At 44.7% G+C, this 21,263-nt stretch overlaps 1 protein-coding gene across 3 annotated transcripts in view; it reads left to right on the plus strand.

Moving 5' to 3' along the window:
* The first annotated feature begins 11,030 nt into the window (after nucleotides 1–11,030).
* The window catches only part of LOC120986318 (RING finger protein 112-like), a 248,188-nt gene continuing 237,955 nt past the window's right edge, over nucleotides 11,031–21,263 (plus strand). For all 3 annotated transcript variants that reach the window (XR_005775668.1, XM_040414828.1, XM_040414831.1), the window contains exons 1-2: nucleotides 11,031–11,149; nucleotides 14,554–14,716. Coding sequence is in view for 2 of the 3 variants with exons in the window: in XM_040414828.1 (XP_040270762.1) it covers nucleotides 11,079–11,149; nucleotides 14,554–14,716 (234 nt within the window). In the remaining variant the exon portion in view is untranslated. The remainder of the gene's footprint in view (nucleotides 11,150–14,553; nucleotides 14,717–21,263) is intronic.

Raw genomic sequence — 21,263 nt, forward strand, 5'->3', positions numbered from 1 at the left:
CCGCACGTCATCCGTCACATGGGTAGGTGGAGATCTGCCTGTTTTTCCCGGTACATCCCGGATCCGCTGACTGAAACCCGGCAGGTATTCCGTTCCTTGGTTTTGTAACCCTGTTCCACATGCATTAAACAGCAGCACTTCTCCTACCTGGTGTCTTTTTGGCCCTCTTTTAGGCAGGCCCACGTCCCGTGGCTCCAGGCACACCCCAGCCACTGTCTAGCCCCCTCCTGTCACCTTACTGACCGTGGCCGCGGCCACAAATAGTTAAGGCTGCATGCAGCCTGTTATTGTGGGAGGGGCCAGGTCCCCTTACTTAAACCCCCTCGTACAGCTTACCATCACCGCGCCCGCCGACCAGCACTTCACCCACCCTTTCCCCCCCCTTTTTTCTTCCTACTCTCCCTAGGGTTGGCCCTCTTTTAGGCAGGCCCACGTCCCGTGGCTCCAGGCACACCCCAGCCACTGTCTAGCCCCCTCCTGTCACCTTACTGACCGTGGCCGCGGCCACAATATAAATTTAACTGCGTAGCAGCACACTCCCCGTCTGGCATTGACAATGTCACTATTTAAACCATAACGGTAGTTATATTATTGCAAATAAACAACAGTGCGATTTGCTTGATGTCTGAGGACCTGAAAAACATTAAAGAGAACAGGCATATAATGCAACAATTAAAATGTAAGGCTTCAAGTGTATCAATTAAAGTTCAAACACTTCTTTCTTGAAGTCTCAAGTAGGATTCAACAGCCTAGGCAAATAAGTTGACTCTCCAAAGGGCAAGAACAGAATAAGTTCCGTGATAGGCCTGATGAAAGTCTTTACAGTCCCATGTCTTGCAACTTCCACCTCTACCTTGCGTACCTTACCGTTAACACTAGGAACGCTCTTCATAATAAGTCCCATAGGCCACTCCATTCTTTCGGCTTGCTGGTCCTTCAGCAGAACGAGATCTCCAACTTGTATGTTAGGGTACTGTTGTTGCCATTTCCTGCGTCCTTGCAGAGTAGAAAGATACTCCATCTTCCAACGATTCCAGAAACGGTTGGCAAGGTTTTGTACTCGCTTCCATTGATCAAAGCACAGATTTCTGTCTTTAAAATTTCCAGGTGGAACAGGAATGGACCCAAGCTTCTGGGTAAGCAGGGTAGCTGGGGTAAGGATAGTTGGGGTCTCTGGATCTGTAGACACTGGAACAAGTGGTCTTGAGTTGAATATGGCAGATGCTTCTGCCAAGAAGGTGGTTAGAATCTCGTGGGTAAGTCTTGTGGAGTTCAAGTCCATAAACATAGAGTCCAGTATTTTTCGTGTGATGCATATCATTCTCTCCCATGAGCTGCCCATGTGGGAAGAATGAGGAGGATTGAAAATCCATGTACAACCCTTTTCAGCTAAAAGTTCTTGGATTGGCCTAAAGTTGAGTTGTAACTCTCTACAGGCTCCAACGAAATTAGTTCCACAGTCAGACCTCAGTGTTTTGACTGGCCCTCTGATGGCAAGAAATCGTCTTAGAGCGTTGATGAAGCTTGAAGCATCCATAGATTCTATCACTTCAATGTGTACTGCGCGCACACTCATGCAAGTTAACAGCACTGCCCATCGTTTACTATTTGCTTGGCCACCTCGAGTTCTGCGGGCTGTTACCATCCATGGCCCAAAGACATCCAATCCAACATGAGAGAAAGGTGGGTCAGTACTTAATCTGTCAGCTGGCAAATCTGACATTAGCTGTTGCTGATGTTTACCTCTTAATTTACGGCACTGAACACAGCTGTGCAGCATAGCTGTAATTTGTCTTTTTGCTCCTATGATCCAAAGGCCGGCAGCTCTTATGGCACCTTCAGTGAAGTGTCTACCTTGGTGCTTAACCCTTTCATGGTAGTGCCGTATGAGCAGAGTGGTGATATGGTGGCGAGCAGGTATTATGAGAGAATTCTGTTCTTGTTCTCCGATTTCAGCCTTGTTTAATCGTCCACCAACTCTTAACATGTCGTCATTGTCAATGAATGGGTTCAGGTTAGTAATTGGACTGTTTTTTGGAATGTCTCTCTTGTCACTGATTTCAGAGCCAAAGGCATCCTGTTGTACACTGCGTATTATGATCATTTCACCTTTAGCAATATCCTTTGCCGAAAGAGGCTTTTGACATGCGTGCCAACCTTGACATTGAACATCCGTGACATTGAACATCCATGGGCTGTGTGTGAAAGCAGTGTACGATATGGACTAACCTTGCGATGGTGCGTACAAGCCTTATCCACTTGGAAAAACGTTCAAAGCATTGACAGCCCAAGACAAGTCTTTGTTCAGTTCTGGTGGCGAGGGTTGTAACTTCAGGACGAATCTCTGGATCCTTGTCAGGTTCTAGAAGACTGAAGACGTCAGCTGTAGTCTCTTTATCCAGCAGGAATTCAGGACCTGTTAACCAGGAAGAATTTTCAAATACACTTGCAGACACTGACCTAGTAGCATGATCTGCAGGATTAATTTCAGATGGGACATAATGTCATTGTTCAGGTTTAGATGATTTCCTGATTCTTTCTACACGGTTGCTGACATAGACATAGAAACGTTTAGTCTGGTTGTATATGTAGCCTAGAACAACCTTACTGCGAGTGTAGAGTTTGGTGTCCTCTATCTGAATGTCTAGCTCGCGTAATATGAAATCTGCGATTTCTACAGCTAGCACAGTCCCACAAAGTTCAAGCCTAGGAATTGTGTGCTCAGGCTTAGGTGCTAACTTAGCTTTCCCAAACAGAAATCCTATGTGGGTTTGATTAGAAGAGTCTCTCACCTTGAGGTAGGCAACAGCCGCTATGGCCTCAGTAGATGCGTCTGAGAAGATGTGAAGCTCTTTTCTCCGGCTCGTAGTAAGGGAAGCTGAGGTGTAGCAGCGTAGTATATGGATTCCATCTAAGGCGTGTAGAGATTGCTTCCAGGTCTCCCACTTTGAAAGCTTGTCAGATGGCAGTGGAGCATCCCAATCTTTAATAGACTCTGAGAGCTGTCTAAATAAGGCTTTACCTTGTATGGTGATGGGAGACACAAATCCCATTGGATCGTATAGGCTGTTTACCACTGACAGAACACCACGCTTGGTAAATGGCTTGTCTGTAGAGCTGACTTGAAAGCTGAAAGTGTCCTTTTAATAAGTCCCACCGTAGGCCCAGACTTCTCTGTATAGGTGGCATGTCCATTCCCAGATTTAAGTCCTTAAACCCAGTGGCATGATCGCCAGGTTAAAAGGCTTTCATAACAGCAAAACTATTTGAGGCAATTTTGTGTAGTCTGAGGTTAGCCTCAGAAAGCATACCTTGTGTCCTATGGAGCAGGTCTATGGCTTCTTCGTAAAAAAAAAAAAAAAAGTCTATCTCAATGAAGTGTTGAGCATCTGCGCCATACTCCTTTTCTCCATCAATGGCAGTCCTTCGTAAACCGTATGTTGCAACAGCGGGTGAGGGACTATTTCAGAAAACATGTACTTTCATGCGGTATTCAATAATCTCATTGCCCATGTTGTTGTTACGATGCCACAGAAACCTTAGGAAGTTCCTATGGTCTTCGCGTACAATGAAGCAATGAAACATCTGTTGAATATCAGCAGTTATGGCAACTGGTTCTCTTCTAAATCTCATAAGTACGCCTACAAGGTTGTTGGTTAGATTCTGGCCACTGAGAAGAACATCATTTAGGGATACACCTTGATGCTTGGCACTGGAGTCAAATACTATCCTGATTTGTTTTGGCTTACGTGGATGATACACTCCGAAGAAAGGCAGATACCAGCACTCATCGGGTCTTTGAAGTGGTGGCGCTGGTTCGGCGTGACTATTGTCAAAGATCCTTTTCATAAAGGCGATGAAATGATCCTTCATTTCAGGCCTGTTCCTTAGTGTTCATTGAAGTGAGTTGAATCTGGATAAAGCCTGTTCACGATTGGTTAGGAGTTTGGCCCTTGTAGCACGAAGAGGTAATTGTGCAACCCAGCTGTTAGACTCATCCAGAAATAATTCCTTATCCATTATTTTGATGAATTCTCTATCTTCAACTGACAAGGCTATTTTGTTGTCCTCACTTGTAGTACAAAACACTGTGGTACCTAGGTTGTCATCTCAAAGGACAGGATTAACATCAGGTCCTTGGATGATGTCAAGAAGCTTCTCCTTTACTTCATAATGGTGAGGGCACTGTTTGAAGTGGGATGCACGTCCGTTTCCCAACACGTAAGTCTTGAAGGAGTGGATCTCAGATGATGAACACATCCTGTCCAAGCATACATCGCCCACTATTACCCAGCCTATGTCAAGTCTTTGTGCATAAGGGGCGTCGTCAGGCCCATCGCACTGATCGCGTACTTTATGTAGTCTGAGAATGTCCCTTCCTAACAAGACTAAGATTTCAGCACTTTTGTCCATTGCAGGAATCTCATCAACAAGGTGCCTTAAATGAGGATGTTGATACGCAGCTTCCCGAGTGGGAATCTCTTCCCTTTCGTCTGGTATCTGGTCGCACTCGACTAACGTTGGTAGGGGTACGCCCTCTCCCTCGTTGATATGAGAGACCATAAACCCTTCTGCCGAAGGTCTCTACACGACCAGAACAGGTTCTAAGAGTACATGGTGCTGCGTGACCCTTTATGCCAAACATCTCAAAGAATTTAGGGATCTGTTGCTCTGTTCATCTATTATGGCATACATCCTAGCAGCTTTCTCAGGATGACTCTTTGGGTATATCTTGACTAGGCATATCTTGGCACAGCAATTGTGGTCCTTGCCTTCTCCACAGACTTCTGTACATGAAGAAGAGACATTATCTTTGGTTGGAGCATGACCTTGTTGCACCCTACCATGATTTGAGACGGGAGTGGAGGTAGGAAGCTGCTGTGGGTTGTCTGGAAGTGGAATAGAATGCATGGCTGTAACATGTCTGTCGCTACCGCATTCTGTGCACTTGATGACAACTTTACAGTCTTTAGCAAAATGGCTATAAGAAGCACAGCACTTGTAGCATATGCCAAGTTTCTGGAGAATCTCCCTTCGCTCTTGTAAAGTCTTTGCCCACAATATTTCTTAAGAGGGTGAGGCTTCTTGTGAATAAGACACTGATGATTATCTCTGTCATCCACAACGCCCTGATCAGTAGGTGAGGTTGCGAAGGGTGAGATGTCTGTCCTTTTAACAGATATTGCTCTATTTAAGTCTCTACGTTTAGCTGCTGTGTTATCATACCTTGATGATGGTGAGGATGAAGCAGGCAGGTTGGGTTCAGTGAAGCTGAAGCTGGGATCGTTTCTCATCCAGGCTTGATCACTAATGAACCTGCAGAAGTATGAGAATGGAGGAAAGGATACATTATAGTCTGTTTTGTATCTTGAGCCCTGTTGTGCCCATTTCTCTTATAGGCCGTATGGCAGTTTAGACACCACTGGGTTGACACCATGAGCGGTGTCCAGGAAGCTTAGTCCAGGTAGACGTGGGTCAGTCTTTGCCAACTCTAGCTCCATGAGGAGGTCACTTAGATCTTGGAGCTTGCGATAGTCTTTATTCCCTATTTTTGGGAAGTTTTGCAGTCTCTTTAATAGAGCGCTTTCTATGGCTTCAGATCTACCATAGGCTTGCTCAAGTCTTGCCCATGCAGCAACAAGACCTGCATCTGGGTGGTCAACATGTACTGTTCTGAGTCTTTTAACACGACCTGCAGATTCTGGTCTCAGCCACTTTTTAAGCAAATCAAGTTCTTCCTTAGGGTACTTTCACATTAGCGGCAGGACGGATCCGACAGGCTGATCACCCTGTCGGATCCGTCCTGCCGCTATTTCGCTGTGCCGCTGGACTGCCGCTCCGACCCCATTGACTATAATGGGGACGGGGGGCAGAGCTCCTGCGCAGCCAGGCAGTGCACGGTGAGAGGCCGCTGGACTAAAAGTACTGCATGTCCGACTTTTTAGTCCGGCGGCCTCTCACCGCGGACTGCCGTGCTGTGCTGGAGCACTGCCCCCGTCCCCATATAGTCAAACGTGACGGAGCGGCAGTCCGGCAGCATGGTGAAATAGGGGCAGGATGGATCCGACAGGGTGAACAGCCTGTTGGATCCGTCCTGCCACTAGTGTGAAAGTACCCTTAGCAGTAATGTTGAGATCGGCAATAGTAGCCTTGAAAGTTGATCTCCAGGCCCTGTAGCTCTTTGGACAGTCGTCAAACCTTGAGAGGCTGGTGTTAATGAGCTCATGGCGTACTATGTATCTGGCAAAGTCATTCATGTCTGGTCCCTCACTCCTTGGTGTCAAAGTAACTTGTGGAACCCCTTGGGTATGAAAGTTCTCTGGTGATGTAGGGTGAGGTTTACCAGGGTAAAATGATGTTGCATGAGCGTTAAACTGTGGTGTAGTATCTAAGGCATGTGCTGGCTTTGGTTTGAGCTGCGGCTTATTACCGGAAGTCACCTTGTTGTTGACATGAGTTGATCCGGTTTGCTGCTTAGATGTACTTGAGTTGTAGACCTGAAGATGCTCAGACATATATAGCTGAGAGGTCTCTGCATTGAGAGTCAGAACAGTGTTGTTAGTAGGAGGTACAGGAGATGACTCTGTATCTTTGCAGATGTTATGCTTTAGAGCGTATTCACTGGTGCGTTCAGCTAGATCTTCCAGTTCTGCTGGGATAAGGCAGTCTGAATTAGTACTTTGTCCCATTGCTTGTTCAAGGACTTTCAGCCTTGCTAGGAAGTTGCTTCCTTCCCTTCCATTTGCAGAATCTTTATTTGTGAATCTGCCTCTGCTTAGAGAGCCTTGCTTTGAGCTTCCATCTTGGATTGATGAGCTGCCATTTGAGCTTCCATCTCTGCTTGTTGAGCTGCCCTTTGAGCATCCATCTCTGCTTGATGAGCTGCCCTTGGAGCTTCCATCTCTGCTTGTTGAGCTGCCCTTGGAGCTTCCATCTCTGCTTGCTTTCTGGTAAAGGAGCTTTACACCTTTTTTGATTCGGCATCAGTGCGGGCCTCTATTAACTTGTCACTCAATGTTGATCTTCTGGAACAAGAGGATCTGAAAGAAAGTGCAGTGCGCTTTGCTGTGGTGGATCTGTGAGATCTGGTCTCCTGCAGTTGAGTAATGCGGAGTTCTGCCTTAAACTTAGCATTTTGCACTGCAAGAAGGCTGAGTATTTTGCAGACAGCTGCTGGTAGCGTACATACACAGCAAATAGGTGATTTATAGAGTCTCTTATTTCAGCTGGTTGATCATTAGAGTGTGACAAAACTGACATGCAGTGTGAGGTTCTGTCCCAGAGGTCTGACAGATTACTGGAGAACTCATCTCTGGTGGCTTGATAGTTTTCTCTGAGTTTCTGTGTTGGTGTTATTGTACATTTGGGTCTTACACTCTGTTCGGTAATATCTGCAGAATCTGCTCCCTCATCTGCGTTGTTTCAGCCATAAAAGAGTGTTCAGAGTCTCGTCTAGCCATTTTTTACGGTTTCGCGAAAAATGGTACTGTCTCTTTAAGAAGACGAACAGCAGCTTAGACAGGTGAGGTAACACAGTGTAATGTAGAGAAACTGTTTTTAACATTCACTTGAAGTGCAGTAAGCTTGTGCGACCATGTGCTTTCACAAGATGGCGGATGGCACTGAGCTTGATTGCAAATTAGGCACACACATATACACAGCAGGCTGTAGGAATTCTCTGCATCTTTTGACTATTCTGACTCTACGCCTTGGAGGTGCTGGTGTCCTGCCGCCAGGGTTTTGTCAGAGCGGGTATTTAGTGCTGCTGGGGGCATGATAACTGATAAGCGCATCCGCCTGTCAACTGAAAATGCTGACAGGTTGACTCTTATCAAAATGAACAAGGCCTGGATTGCCCCTGACTTCTCTACTCCACCAGAGGAAAGCGGCTGAACATAAAGGCACTTTAAATGTGGCTTTTATGGTGTATTGAATACACTGTATTCCCATGCACCCCTTCCACCACAAAAAAGGGTATATGGTTCAATCTTCCTTTTCTCGTCCTCCTCCATCATATCAACATGCTTATTAGGCTCTCCTTACTCCTGATGTTTTAGATAGTCAGCTCGGCAGCAAGCCATCAACCATAATTTTTTCGATAGTCAGCTCAGCAGCAGGCCCTCAACCATAATTTTTTTTAAGGTCAGCTCAGCAGCAGGCCCTCACCACTAATGTTTTAGAGGGTCACCAGCAGGCCCTTGCTCCTAATGTTTTAGAGGGTCACCAGCAGGCCAGCAATCATAATTTTTCAAGAATGTGTATAAGGCCCTCCTTTATGTGTAACAAAGGGTGCCGGTTTCTTGTAATTTTTGGCAGCCCTTTCACTTAGTGCATAGGTGTAAGAGCCCCACTACCTGAACCTTTGTACCACAATGTGAATGAGGCCCTCCATTATGTGATATACAGGTTGTATCGGAGTACCTCTTCCTTGTAATTTTTGGCAGCACTTGTATTCTGACTCCGATTGATGTCATAGCGATTTATCCCTAGTGAGACCTCTATGCCTGGCCTGTATAAGCAGATATAATCACTGCGGACAATCCTTATCAGATAGCTTGAACTCACCAACACCGAGTTTATCCGTGTAAGTTGCTTTATTCTGTAAGCCAGATAACAGCAGAACAGATGGATTCCGGTATTGTGCGGTCAAAAGATGATGCTTTTGTAAGCGTACATGAGAATACATGTCTACCTGTACATATGGCTGAGCAGTAAGAAGATACAGGAAGTGAAGTACACAGAAGAAGGGGTGAAGTAGTGAAAGGAAATGAATCACAGATATCAAGAACAAGAAAGACAAGTGCATTACCAAAAATGGCCACTAGAGGGGAGCATATAACCAAATAGAGAATATCATATGAATAGTTCAATGAATTAAACTATATAAATTTAACTGCGTAGCAGCACAACTTGCACTTTATATACTAATAAATATACAGGGAAGAATTTTTCCTAACAATTCTTTCTCTAAAATCAATTTTATCTTCGGTTTGGTGCGTATTATTGTCAGTCTGTAAAATTGGCATACTACTCGGACAACATCGTTCCCAGTAGCGACCTGGGAGCCCAAGATGCATTCAGACATCCTCCCCATGCTGTTCCCAAACCATTTCAGTGGTGTTTCCATCAATTTCTGACCTTTTCCTGTGACCCAGGCACCCTCCCCTCTCTAGAGCAGGTGGTGCCTGGTTTAATGCTCGGATTCTCCCATTGACTTCCATTGTGCTCGGGTGCCCAGTTTTACTTTACATCAGTTTTGATAAATGACCCCATATAACTTGACCCTCAAAATATGATCACACAGCTCCATGGATATAACAAATCTAAATGTTTTGTGCCTTCAAATGTGGATATATGATTTGCAAAAATATATTTTTTTTTTAGTTTTTATTGGTATTGTCATAATTGTGCTGACCCACAGAGTAAAGTTATTTCATTTATACCGCATGGTGCCATAAAAACAAAAAACAATGGCAGCATTGCTGTATTTTTTCAACCCCAAAAATCTATAAAAGTTATTCAGATTATTATATGTACCTCTATAATGGTGCCATCTAAAAGTACAACTTGGAACAAGCCCTCAAATGTCGAAAAATAAAAAAGTTACGCTTTTGAAGTTCAGAGATAAAAAATAAAAAAAAACTGTATAAAATAGGCCACCTCTTTACCCTTTAAAGGGGTTGTCCCACCATATATATTCTTGACTTATCGTCAGGATAGGTCATCAATAGAGATGAGCGAATTTCCGCTTATGAAATTCGTTCACACTTTGTTTGTTGGTTAAAGGTGAATTGCGTTATGGATTCCGTTACCACGGACCATAACGCAATTCTATGACGGAATGCATAACGGAATGCCTTTAGAGGCATTCGGTTATTCATTCCGTCATAATAGAAGTCTATGGGCTGCAAAACGGATCCTCCCGTTTCCGTTATGCAGGAGAGAACTCAGGATCAGGAGAGGACTCCCCTGCATAACGGAAACTGGACGGATCCGTTTGGCAGCCCATAGACTTCTATTATGACGGAATGAATAACGAAATGCCTCTAAAGGCATTCCAATATGCGTTCCGTCATAGAATTGCGTTATGGTCCGTGGTAACGGAATCCATAACGCAATTCACCTTTAACCAACAAAATAGTGTGAACGAAATTCAAAATATGAAATTCGCTCATCTCTAGTCATCAATATCAGATCGGCGGGGGGGGGGGGGGGTCCGACACCCGGCATCCCTGCAGATCAGTGTTTGAAGAGGACGTGGCGCTCTATGCGCTTTGAAGGAGCGGGGGCATACTGTAGTGACCAGTACTCTCTCCATTCAAGTGAATGGAGCGAGTGCTTGTCATTACACTGGACTTCAGAGACAGCTGATCGGAGGGGGTGCTGGGTGTCGGACCTCCTCCCATCAGATATTGACCTTTCTTGATGATCTCCATAAGTGGCTGCAATGTTGAGAAAATGGCTGTTTTCTAAAGTGTAAATTAGCCCCTTGGTGCAACGAGGGCGTTGCCATTGCATCCAGAGGCTCTGGTCCCTGACTCCTATGCTGGACCCCCACAGCTTTGACTGCAGCCCCATTTATGGCTACGGGAGTTCCAGAGACAGCCAAGGACAGGGCTTTGCTGTTTCCAGAACTCCCATTGAGATTGAGTGGCAGCGTGTATGCCCGAGGGGTAGGGGTCTCCATTCTCGTGATCGGTGGGGGACTCAGAGCAGAGGTAGGACCCCACCGATCTAATACTTATCCCCTATCCCAGAATACCCCTCTAATCATAAAGTCATATGTACCCCAAAATGGGGCCATTAATAAATATAACTTGTCCGTCAGAACACAAGCTACTTTGATGAATTTTTTTTTATATGAAATATTATTATATTATTATTTTATAACACCATAATAACAGCCACACTACTATGAGAACATAATATCAAATAAAAGCATGCAGCACAATACAGGCAGTCACGATAGAAAGTTTCAGTTTCTATTCCTCGAGCTCCATGAGAGGAGGAGTCACTGGATGAAAGCAAAGGACAACAGGTCAACCATCTGAACGAACAGCTCACTACTGACACAGAACATGGAGCGAGACTTCACCCCAGGATTCACAATTTTCTATGATTCTTCGAGTAGAGAAGCAGGAGGAAGAAGGTAAGGAAGGAGCTGGTTGATTCTTCTACTAATGTAGCATTTTTAGGGTTTAACAAAATTGCAGGGTATTCTCCAAAACTGTTCTCTGTTCCACAGCAACACCATTCTTAATAAAGGTGACGACTCTTGTCGTTGCTGTCTTCTGGAGTACCCTAGAATCTAAGGAAACCCAGAGTTCCTCAGAAGCCTGGTGATCGGTGGGAGTCACAGAGGTGTCCTACAGTTGTCTCTCAGAGAACTATTTTAAAAACTTCTCTGTATGGGCTCCTCTATAGCCTCTCCCCATTCACAGTAGTCACAGCAGAACTCCCCTACACTCTTTCTTCTCTCACAGTAGTCACAGGAGGACTCCCCTACAGCCTGTCTCCACACACAGTAGTCACAGCAGAACTCCCCTACAGCCTGTCTCCACACACAGTAGTCACAGCAGGACTTTCCTATAGCCTGTGTCCACACACAGTAGTCACAGCAGGACTCTCCTATAGCCTGTGTCCACACACAGTAGTCACAGCAGGACTCTCCTATAGCCTGTCTCCACACACAGTAGTCACAGCAGAACTCTCCTATAGCCTGTGTCCAATAACAGTAGGACTCCACTACAGCCTTTCCGCACACATGGTAGTCACAGCAAGACTTTCCTACAGCCTCTCCCCACACACAGTGGTCACAGGAGGACTCTCCTACAGCCTCTCCCCACACACAGTGGTCACAGGAGGACTCTCCTACAGCCTCTCCCCACACACAGTGGTCACAGGAGGACTCTCCTACAGCCTCTCCCCACACACAGTGGTCACAGGAGGACTCTCCTACAGCCTCTCCCCACACACAGTGGTCACAGGAGGACTCTCCTACAGCCTCTCCCCACACACAGTGGTCACAGGAGGACTCCCCTACAGCCTCTCCCCACACACAGTGGTCACAGGAGGACTCTCCTACAGCCTCTCCCCACACACAGTGGTCACAGGAGGACTCCCCTACAACCTCTCCCCACACACAGTGGTCACAGGAGGACTCTCCTACAGCCTCTCCCCACACACAGTGGTCACAGGAGGACTCCCGTACAACCTCTCCCCACACATAGTGGTCACAGGAGGACTCCCCTACAGCCTCTCCCCACACACAGTGGTCACAGGAGGACTCTCCTACAGCCTCTCCCCACACACAGTGGTCACAGGAGGACTCCCCTACAACCTCTCCCCACACACAGTGGTCACAAGAGGACTCCCCTACAGCCTCTCCCCACACACAGTGGTCACAGGAGGACTCTCCTACAGCCTCTCCCCACACACAGTAGTCACAGGAGGACTCTCCTACATCCTTTCCTCTCTCACAGTAGCCACAGCATGACTCTCCTACAGCCTCCCCACACACAGTGGTCACAGCAAGACTACTACTCAATTGCACTCGGCTGCTCTCATTCGGTATGTCAGCAACAGTCTCTTCTGTCTCGAGGTTAATAGAGTGTAAAGGTCCTTTCACACAGATCGATGTGTTAGTCTCCATTCCTCCCTCAAAACTTCCAGGATGAAATACAATATGAAATGATTATAAGGGTGTTTTCCTGGAGTAATATATTGATGGCTTATCCTCAAAATAGGCTATCAATATCTGATAGGTAGGGGTCGGACTCCTGGTACTGTAACACCCCAGAGTGGGGTTACCACTTCTGCACCTTGCTACTGTCTTTATTGGTCTAACCTCATGTCATCTTATGTATTTTGTTCAGGTCCTATACACTGTGCATTTCTAATGTTTGCAACTGTTATGTTCACGTGTAATGTGCCCGGTTCACCAGCAGGTGGCAGCAAATATGTCAAAGCTACATTTAGATAGAATGGAACCTTTCATTCTAACCCCCCTCTATGGAGAAGTGGGCTAGTCCCATTTCCTGCAGGAAGGGTAGAGACCAGTGAGAGTCAGTCTAGCTTACCCCCTGCTAGGGGACAGGTTTACAGGGGCAAGTCTCTGCTGGACATGCCCATGCCAGCCAGAGCACCTTAAGCTCTGCCGGTCATGAGGCCAAAGCTTAAAGCCTCAGGAGCCAGGAGGAAAGTTCCCTGGCATAACCATAAGTCAGACCAAAGAGAGAAGTGCAGCATCCAGAAGTATTAAGCAAACCTGTCAGTACAGCAGAGAGAGAAAGCAAGCAGAGTTATTGAAGAAACCTGCCAGTTGAATGCTAAAGCCTGCTGGGACCAAGATAAAGCTTGAAGACTGTTTCTGATGAACGTTTATTCAAGTAAAGCTGCTGTTCAACTACATACAAAGTCTGGACTCAATCTTTCTTTCAAATCCCTCAATTATTCCCCCTATTTATTGCTTTGGAGTCAAAGCCTGGAGTCCAGCCGTGTCCCGGTAGGAGCACCGTGACACACATAAAGGGACATTTTAGGCCGCAACATACCACTCGGCATTCCATAGAAACACAGAATGTGTCGGCAGATAAGAACCATTTGGCCCATCTAGTCTGCCCAATATACTGAATACTATGGATAGCCCCCGGCCCTATCTTATATGAAGGATGGCCTTGTGCCTATCCCATGCATGCTTAAACTCCTTCACTGTATTTGCAGCTACCACTTATGCAGGAAGGCTATTCCATGCATCCACTACTCTCTCAGTAAAGTAATACTTCCTGATATTACTTTTAAACCTTTGCCCCTCTAATTTATAACTATGTCCTCTTGTAGCAGTTTTTCTTCTTTTAAATTTTCTCTCCTCTTTTACCTTGTTGATTCCCTTCATGTATTTAGCAGTTTCTATCATATCCCCTCTGTCTCGTCTTTCTTCCAAGCTATACATGTTAAGGTCCTTTAACCTTTCCTGGTAAGTTTTATCCTGCAATCCATGTACTAGTTTAGTAGCTCTTCTCTGAACTCTCTCCAAAGTATCAATTCCTATATCTGGGAAGCGTTATATAGAGGGCCCTAGGGGGAGTCGCCCGTTGCAGTACCACCACCAGTCCCTTGAGCGCCACAGCTTCTTCCTAGGCGAGTAACATCACGTTCATCAGTCAAATGGTCTAAGTCCAGCTCAGTCCCTTTTAATTGAATGGGTCTGGGCTGAGCCTCGTGGCCTCTTCAGCTGATCAGTGAAGGTGCCGGGTGCACTGTTGGACTTCCACCAATCAGATATTCATGACCTATCCTGAGGATAGGCCATCAATATTTTACTACCAGAAAAATCCTTTAACCCTGAGAGTAGGTTGCTCATCTGCTCATTGTCGCCCTTGCTTCATAAGACGCGTAAAGAAAGGGAAGTGACAACTGCTTTGAGCATATTTCTGGCACAGTGAAATGGTTGTCACTTTATAAATATGATCCCACAAGCAAAGTTGAAAAGTGGAGTTAAAGAATGGGGAAGAAGACCCATATATCAGTCTCATTACTCTTTTTTTGCAACAGGGAATTCACGTCGATCTGCCCTCTGTGCAATAAAGAGACAAAGAAGCACATCACTATCTCGTGTGGACACACCTTCTGCAGGAGTTGCTACCATGAATATGAAGAGGCCAAAGGGCAATTTGGATATAGTTGTCCATCATGTATCAACCAAGTACCAGATGAGGTGAGAGCTATTTTGGTCAGACATAAATTAGATGACCCATCACCACAGAATACAATGCAATCTGCAGGTTCCATGTCATAGAGCAGGAGGAGAAGAGCAGATTGATATGTAGTTTTGTTAGAAAAGATTCAGTAAAACTTTAAATTTATACCGTTTAATCCGTGTTTTTTCTGACTTCAGCTGTACACACTGGAAGTGTTATCAGTAATTGATAGTATTCTCTGTGTAAGTGTGTATACAGAGATAGCTGTCAGTCACTGATAGTGACAGTCACTGATAGTTGTACAAGGAGGCGGCCTTAAAGCTGCTACATCACCAGGATCACCCCTAATAAACCAGACATACTGCTTGGTAGGGCTCAGCTGTTAGTCACAGACAGTTGTACATGGAGGAGGTGTTATCAGTGATTGGTAGCATTCTCTGTGTAAGTGTGTATACAGAGATAGCTGTCAGTCACTGATAGTTGTACACAGGGAGGTGTTATCAGTGATTGACAGCTAAACAGCTGCAGAAAAATCTGTGTTTCTATTCATATGCAAATGAGAAGTTCCAGCACCAGGAGGTGGGGCTAAATCCTTTGAGCGCTGCTTTGTAACACTCCCTGTGCTCCTCACACTCCGCACTCCCTTTGATTGACAGGGCTAGACATAAGCATGCTGAGGGCAGAGCTGTGTCCTAGCATCTATATATCATATACTTTATGTACTATAGCCTTACCACACTGAGATCTGCTCAGAAAAATAATATACAGTACAGACCAAAAGTTTGGACACACCTTCTCATTCAAAGAGTTTTCTTTATTTTCATGACTATGAAAATTGTAGATTCACACTGAAGGCATCAAAACTATGAATTAACACATGTGGAATTATATACATAACAAACAAGTGTGAAACAACTGAAAATATGTCATATTCTAGGTTCTTCAAAGTAGCCACCTTTTGCTTTGATTACTGCTTTGCACACTCTTGGCATTCTCTTGATGAGCTTCAAGAGGTAGTCCCCTGAAATGGTTTTCACTTCACAGGTGTGCCCTGTCAGGTTTAATAAGTGGGATTTCTTGCCTTATAAATGGGGTTGGGACCAGTTGCGTTGAGGAGAAGTCAGGTGGATACACAGCTGATAGTCCTACTGAATAGACTGTTAGAATTTGTATTATGGCAAGAAAAAAGCAGCTAAGTAAAGAAAAAACGAGTGGCCATCATTACTTTAAGAAATGAAGGTCAGTCAGTCAGCCGAAAAATTGGGAAAAAACGTTGAAAGTAAGGGCTATTTGACGATGAAGGAGAGTGATGGGGTGCTGCGCCAGATGACCTGGCCTCCACAGTCACCGGACCTGAACCCAATCGAAATGGTTTGGGGTGAGCTGGACCGCAGAGTGAAGGCAAAAGGGCCAACAAGTACTAAGCATCTCTGGGAACTCCTTCAAGACTGTTGGAAGACCATTTCAGGGGACTACCTATTGAAGCTCATCAAGAGAATGCCAAGAGTGTGCAAAGCAGTAATCAAAGCAAAAGGTGGCTACTTTGAAGAACCTAGAATATGACATATTTTCAGTGGTTTCACACTTGTTTGTTATGTATATAATTCCACATGTGTTAATTCATAGTTTTGATGCCTTCATAGTCATGAAAATAAAGAAAACTCTTTGAATGAGAAGGTGTGTCCAAACTTTTGGTCTGTACTGTACATATAAGTGCTTAATTCTCAAGCATAATATATGATTATGAAGACACCAGTAATATGTGTTAAGTGTAGAAAAAACATTCATCTCTATGTGGTAATGCTATAGCTTTGTGGTAAGTGCATGGTTTTGCATGTAGAGATTCCAGGTTTGAATCCTGGGAGAAACATGAACTTTTTTTTGTTATTTTTTTTCCTCTCATTTAACCCATAATAATAGACTCTACAATAATAAATAATATATAATCGTATAATAACAATAAAAGGCCTTATATTGAAAATAGTGTTTTTAGTTTTTTATTTGCTTAGAAACCTGAAAACTGTTACTGGTTTATTTATAGGCAGAATATATGATTATAAAGAAACCAGCAATATTTATTACCTTTTTAAGCTTTTAAACATTATTCTCACTATGATAAGTATATATAAACTTATATTATGGGTTATGTCACTAACTTACCTGTCTGGGCTCCAGCAGCTAGATCTCTGGCAGCGGGAGAGAGGCTCTGCAAAGCCATGCCCGCTGGTGACGCGACAGCATTCCTAGCAACAGGATGCAATGCTCTGTTTCTTCCCACAGTGTTTTTCCGTTCCTGTGTGTTGTGTTCTGTCTAATGGAGCTCTGAGTCATGGACCTATCGGGTTTTGATCCTGGGAATTGTGCTCTATTTAAATCCCTTACTGGCAATTCACCCTTGCTAGTTATAGGTTTACTCCCTTGCTTTGCTCTAGTTCTTTCTGTGAGTGTTTTGGATTGTTTAGTATATTGACCTTGGCTTGCTTCTGACCTTCCTCTGTCTTGTGATTTTGTACCATGATACCCGTCTGGTTCTGACTTTGACTTGGCTATTTTGACTACTCTCCGTCCTCTGATTTTACACTGTATTGTCCTCCCGGTTTTGACCTATTTCTGTACGACCCTTCTCTGTGTGATTGTGTCTCTGTCTGTCTTGCACTTAGCAGAACAGGGAACGTCGACTAGTTGTGGACTTGCCACTTAAAGGCTTGTACTGCAGTAGGCAGGGAAAGTGCGTTGGGTTCCAGCCAGGGCTCACTGTGTGCGTGTTTCCTGCCTACTGTGCTGACAGGTTAAATGTGGAAGAAAAACAATATCTGAAGAAAAACAAAACTGGAATTCTCTCCTAAGATTCAAGCCAGGGATCTCGACATGTAAAACCATACATTTACAGCTAAGCTACAGGATTACCACATACAGATATGTGTTTTTTCTATGCTTATAAGCTAATCCATACACTACTCACGAAAGATTTGGGATATTTGGCTTTCGGGTGAAATTTATGGAAAACGTTAAAAGTTCCAGTGATATTATATTATGAGAGTCGGGCACTTAAGTAGAAGCAGCAATGGTGACTTCCTCATCTCAAACAATTTATTGAAACAAAAGCCAACACCAGTGCTGGGTGTACCCCCACAAAAATGTCAATGTCTGAATAACTTGTCATGTGGCCTTGAGCATCAATTACTGCTTGACAGCGATTTCTCCTGCTGTTCACAAGTCGACTTATTGTAGGCTGAGGCATGACATTTCACTCTTCTGGAAGGGCGGCCCTCAGGTCACTGAGGTTCTGGGGTACAGAGTTACGAGCCTTTACACGGCGACTCAGCTGATACCATAGGTTTTTAGAATTAGGTCTGGAGAAAGTGCAGGCCACTCCATTTGAGGTCCCCCAGTCTCCAGAAGCCGTTCCCTAATGATGCAACCTCGATGAGCTGGCGCATTGTCGTCCATGAAGACGAAATTAGGCATGTCTCGTTCATGCAAAGGCACAATGACTGGATTAATTATGTTATTCAAGTTGCATAGTTACATAGTTGATACGGTTGTAATAAAGACATAAGTCCATCAAGTTCAACCAAGGATAGGCGGGGACGGGAATCCCAGAAGGAAGTGAGACTCAGATTTCTACAAGTCTTCATAAGCATTAAGCCCCATGCACATGTCCGTGGAACACGTACGCATGGTGTCATAGCAACCAATGACGCCGTGCGCTCCTGCACTCAGCAGAAATCCAGGCCGGTATCTCACGGTCCGTGTTCCACGGACGTGTGCATGAGGCTTTAATGTTTACTTTTAAGAATTCGTCTAAACCCTTTTTAAAACCGTCCAATGTTCCTGCTGTGACCACATCCTGAGGAAGTCTATTCCACAGCCTCGCAGTTCTTACAGTAAAGAAGCTTTAAAGCTTCTGGAGACTGAACTTTTTCTTCTCCAGTCGGAGGCAGCCCCCTCTTGTCTCTTGAGGGCATTTTACATGGAACAGTTTTTCACCATATTTTTTGTATGGCCCATTTCTATATTTGTATAGGTTGATCATGTCAAGACTAAATAAATGTAATTCTTTTAATCTTTCTTCATAACTAAGACCCTCCATTCCCCCTATCAGTTTAGTCGCTCTCCTCTGTACTTTTTCCAGCTGCAGTGCGTCCTTTCTATGTACTGGTACCCAGAACTGAACTGCATATTCCAGATGAGGCCGCACCAACGCTTTAGGCTACTTTCACACCTGCGTTCGGTGCGGATCCCTCTTGTATCTGCACAGACAGATCCGCACCGATAATGCAAACGCTTGTATCCGTTCAGAACGGATCCGTTTGCATTATTCTTTAAAAAAAAAAAAAGGCTGAGTCAAAACTTTGCACCATATTGTGTCAGTGAAAACGGATCCGTCCCTATTGACTTACATTGTAAGTCAGTACAGATCCATTTGGCTCCGCATCGTCAGGCGGACACCAAGCAGCGTTTTGGTGTCCGCCTCAAAAGCGGAACGGAGACCAAACGCAGCCAAACTGATGCATTCTGAACGTATCCGTATCCATTCAGAATGCATTGGGGCTGAACTGATCCGTTTTGGGCCGCTTGCGAGAGCCCTGAAACGGATCTCACAAGCGGACACAGAAACGTCAGTGTGAAAGTAGCCTTATAAAGTGGTAATATTACATCCCTGCCCTGCGAGTCCATGCCTCGTTTAATGCATGACAATATCCTGGTGGCCTATAGAAGCAGCTGATTGACATTGTGCTGTTATTTCATCTACCACCCAAATCCTTCTCTATAAGTGACTCTCCCAGTGTTACTTCCCCTAGGACATATGAAGCACATTATTACTACCAAGATGCATAACTTTACATTTATCCACATTGAACCTCATTTGCCAAGTTGATGCCCAATCACTCAGAGTGTTCGTCAGCTTGTATTTTATGGACATCTTTTATAGACTGTACAGTTCTACACAGTTTAGTGTCATCTGCAAAAATAGGATAGCTGCCTTACATCTGGTGGCATTAGAGGCAGAGCTTGTTAAGAGCTCATTTGCATCCCTTTCCATCTGCAAAAATAGAAATGGTGCTATTAATCCCGTCCTCAATATCATTAATAAATAAATTAAATAATAGAGGACCCAGCACTGAACCTTGGGGTCACCACTTATAACCCGGGACCATTCTGAATAGGAATCATTGACCACAACTCTCTGGACACGGTCCTTCAGCCAGTTTTCAATCCAATTACAAACTATACTTGCCAAGCCAATAGGTCTATAATTACCTTTGGAGGACGGTTCACGAACGCAATCAAATGTTCGCGAACCGCAAGTTCTCGGCGGGCCCCATTCACTTTAATGGCAGGCGAACCTGAAAAACCTTCAGCTCATATTTTCAGCCAACAAATACTTAGTAGAAGTGTACAAATAGTCCCACACCATGGACAGTGACATACTAGAGGTAGATCAATGACAAAAATATGTATCTTAATCAGGGGACATTTTTATGTGTCTTAAAGGGAAATTCTCTGAAATGTGCCCTGTTAGAGCCTAGAAATTTTTTATTTTAGGCCACGGGAGTACGTGCCTTAAAAATTAGGCATTCATCTGACATAAAAGAAATTCTGATTATGTGGCTCGAGGTACATTATACGGTCAATGGATAAAAATTTTACTGTAAGCCACTGGACTACAGGCCCCAAACATTAGGCATTCACCGGACAGAAAAGATCAAGTGATTATGTGGACGGAGGTATATTATACGGTCAATGGATATCAATTTTACTGCAGGCCAGTACAAATACATGTCAAATACATATGTTTAAAAGAACTAAAAATATAAAATTGGATTAAAAACATGGCTAACAAAATCCCCCCTCTTGAAAAAAACCCTAATGATAATAGTTGAAACACATGGTCGTCACAGGTGTTGAATTCCTCCGAGGCCCAAAACATTAGGCATTCAACGGACAGAAAAGGCCTTTTATGCCGCAGTATTTACCTAAGACAGGGACCAATATTTGTTCTGGGTGGTGGTGGATATTTGTGGGCTGGCATGAGGAAATTCAATTAAACGTGGTCGTCACAGGTGTTGCATTCCTCTGAGATCCATGCCTCATTAATTTTTTGAAATGTGAGGTAGTCCACACTGTCGTGATCTAGGCGAGTGCGCTTATAGGTCACGATCCCCCCCTGCTGCGCTGAACGTCCTTTCGGACAGGACACTGGACGAGGGGCAAGCCAACAGTTCCATGGCAAATTCTGCCAGCTCTGGCCACAGGTCAAGCCTGCACACCCTGTAGTCCAGGGGTTCCTCGCTTCTCAGAGCGTCCACATCGGCCATTAACCCGATGTAGTCGGACACCTGTTGGTCTAGGCGTTTCCTGGGGCTGGATTGGGAGAGCGACTGTCAATGGGTTGGCTGCAAGAATGATCTCATATCTGAAGTGACCAACACCTCTTCAAACCGCCCTCTTCTTGCATGCGCTATTGGATTGGTACCCGCAACTGTTTCTCTGTGAGTGGAAATTCCTCTGCCAGCGCCCGTAAAAGCAGAATGCAGCATTTCTCGAAGCAAGGCCAGG

The sequence above is a fragment of the Bufo bufo genome, chromosome 1 (genome assembly GCF_905171765.1).
Source record: "Bufo bufo chromosome 1, aBufBuf1.1, whole genome shotgun sequence".
NCBI classification, from domain to species: Eukaryota; Metazoa; Chordata; class Amphibia; order Anura; family Bufonidae; genus Bufo; species Bufo bufo.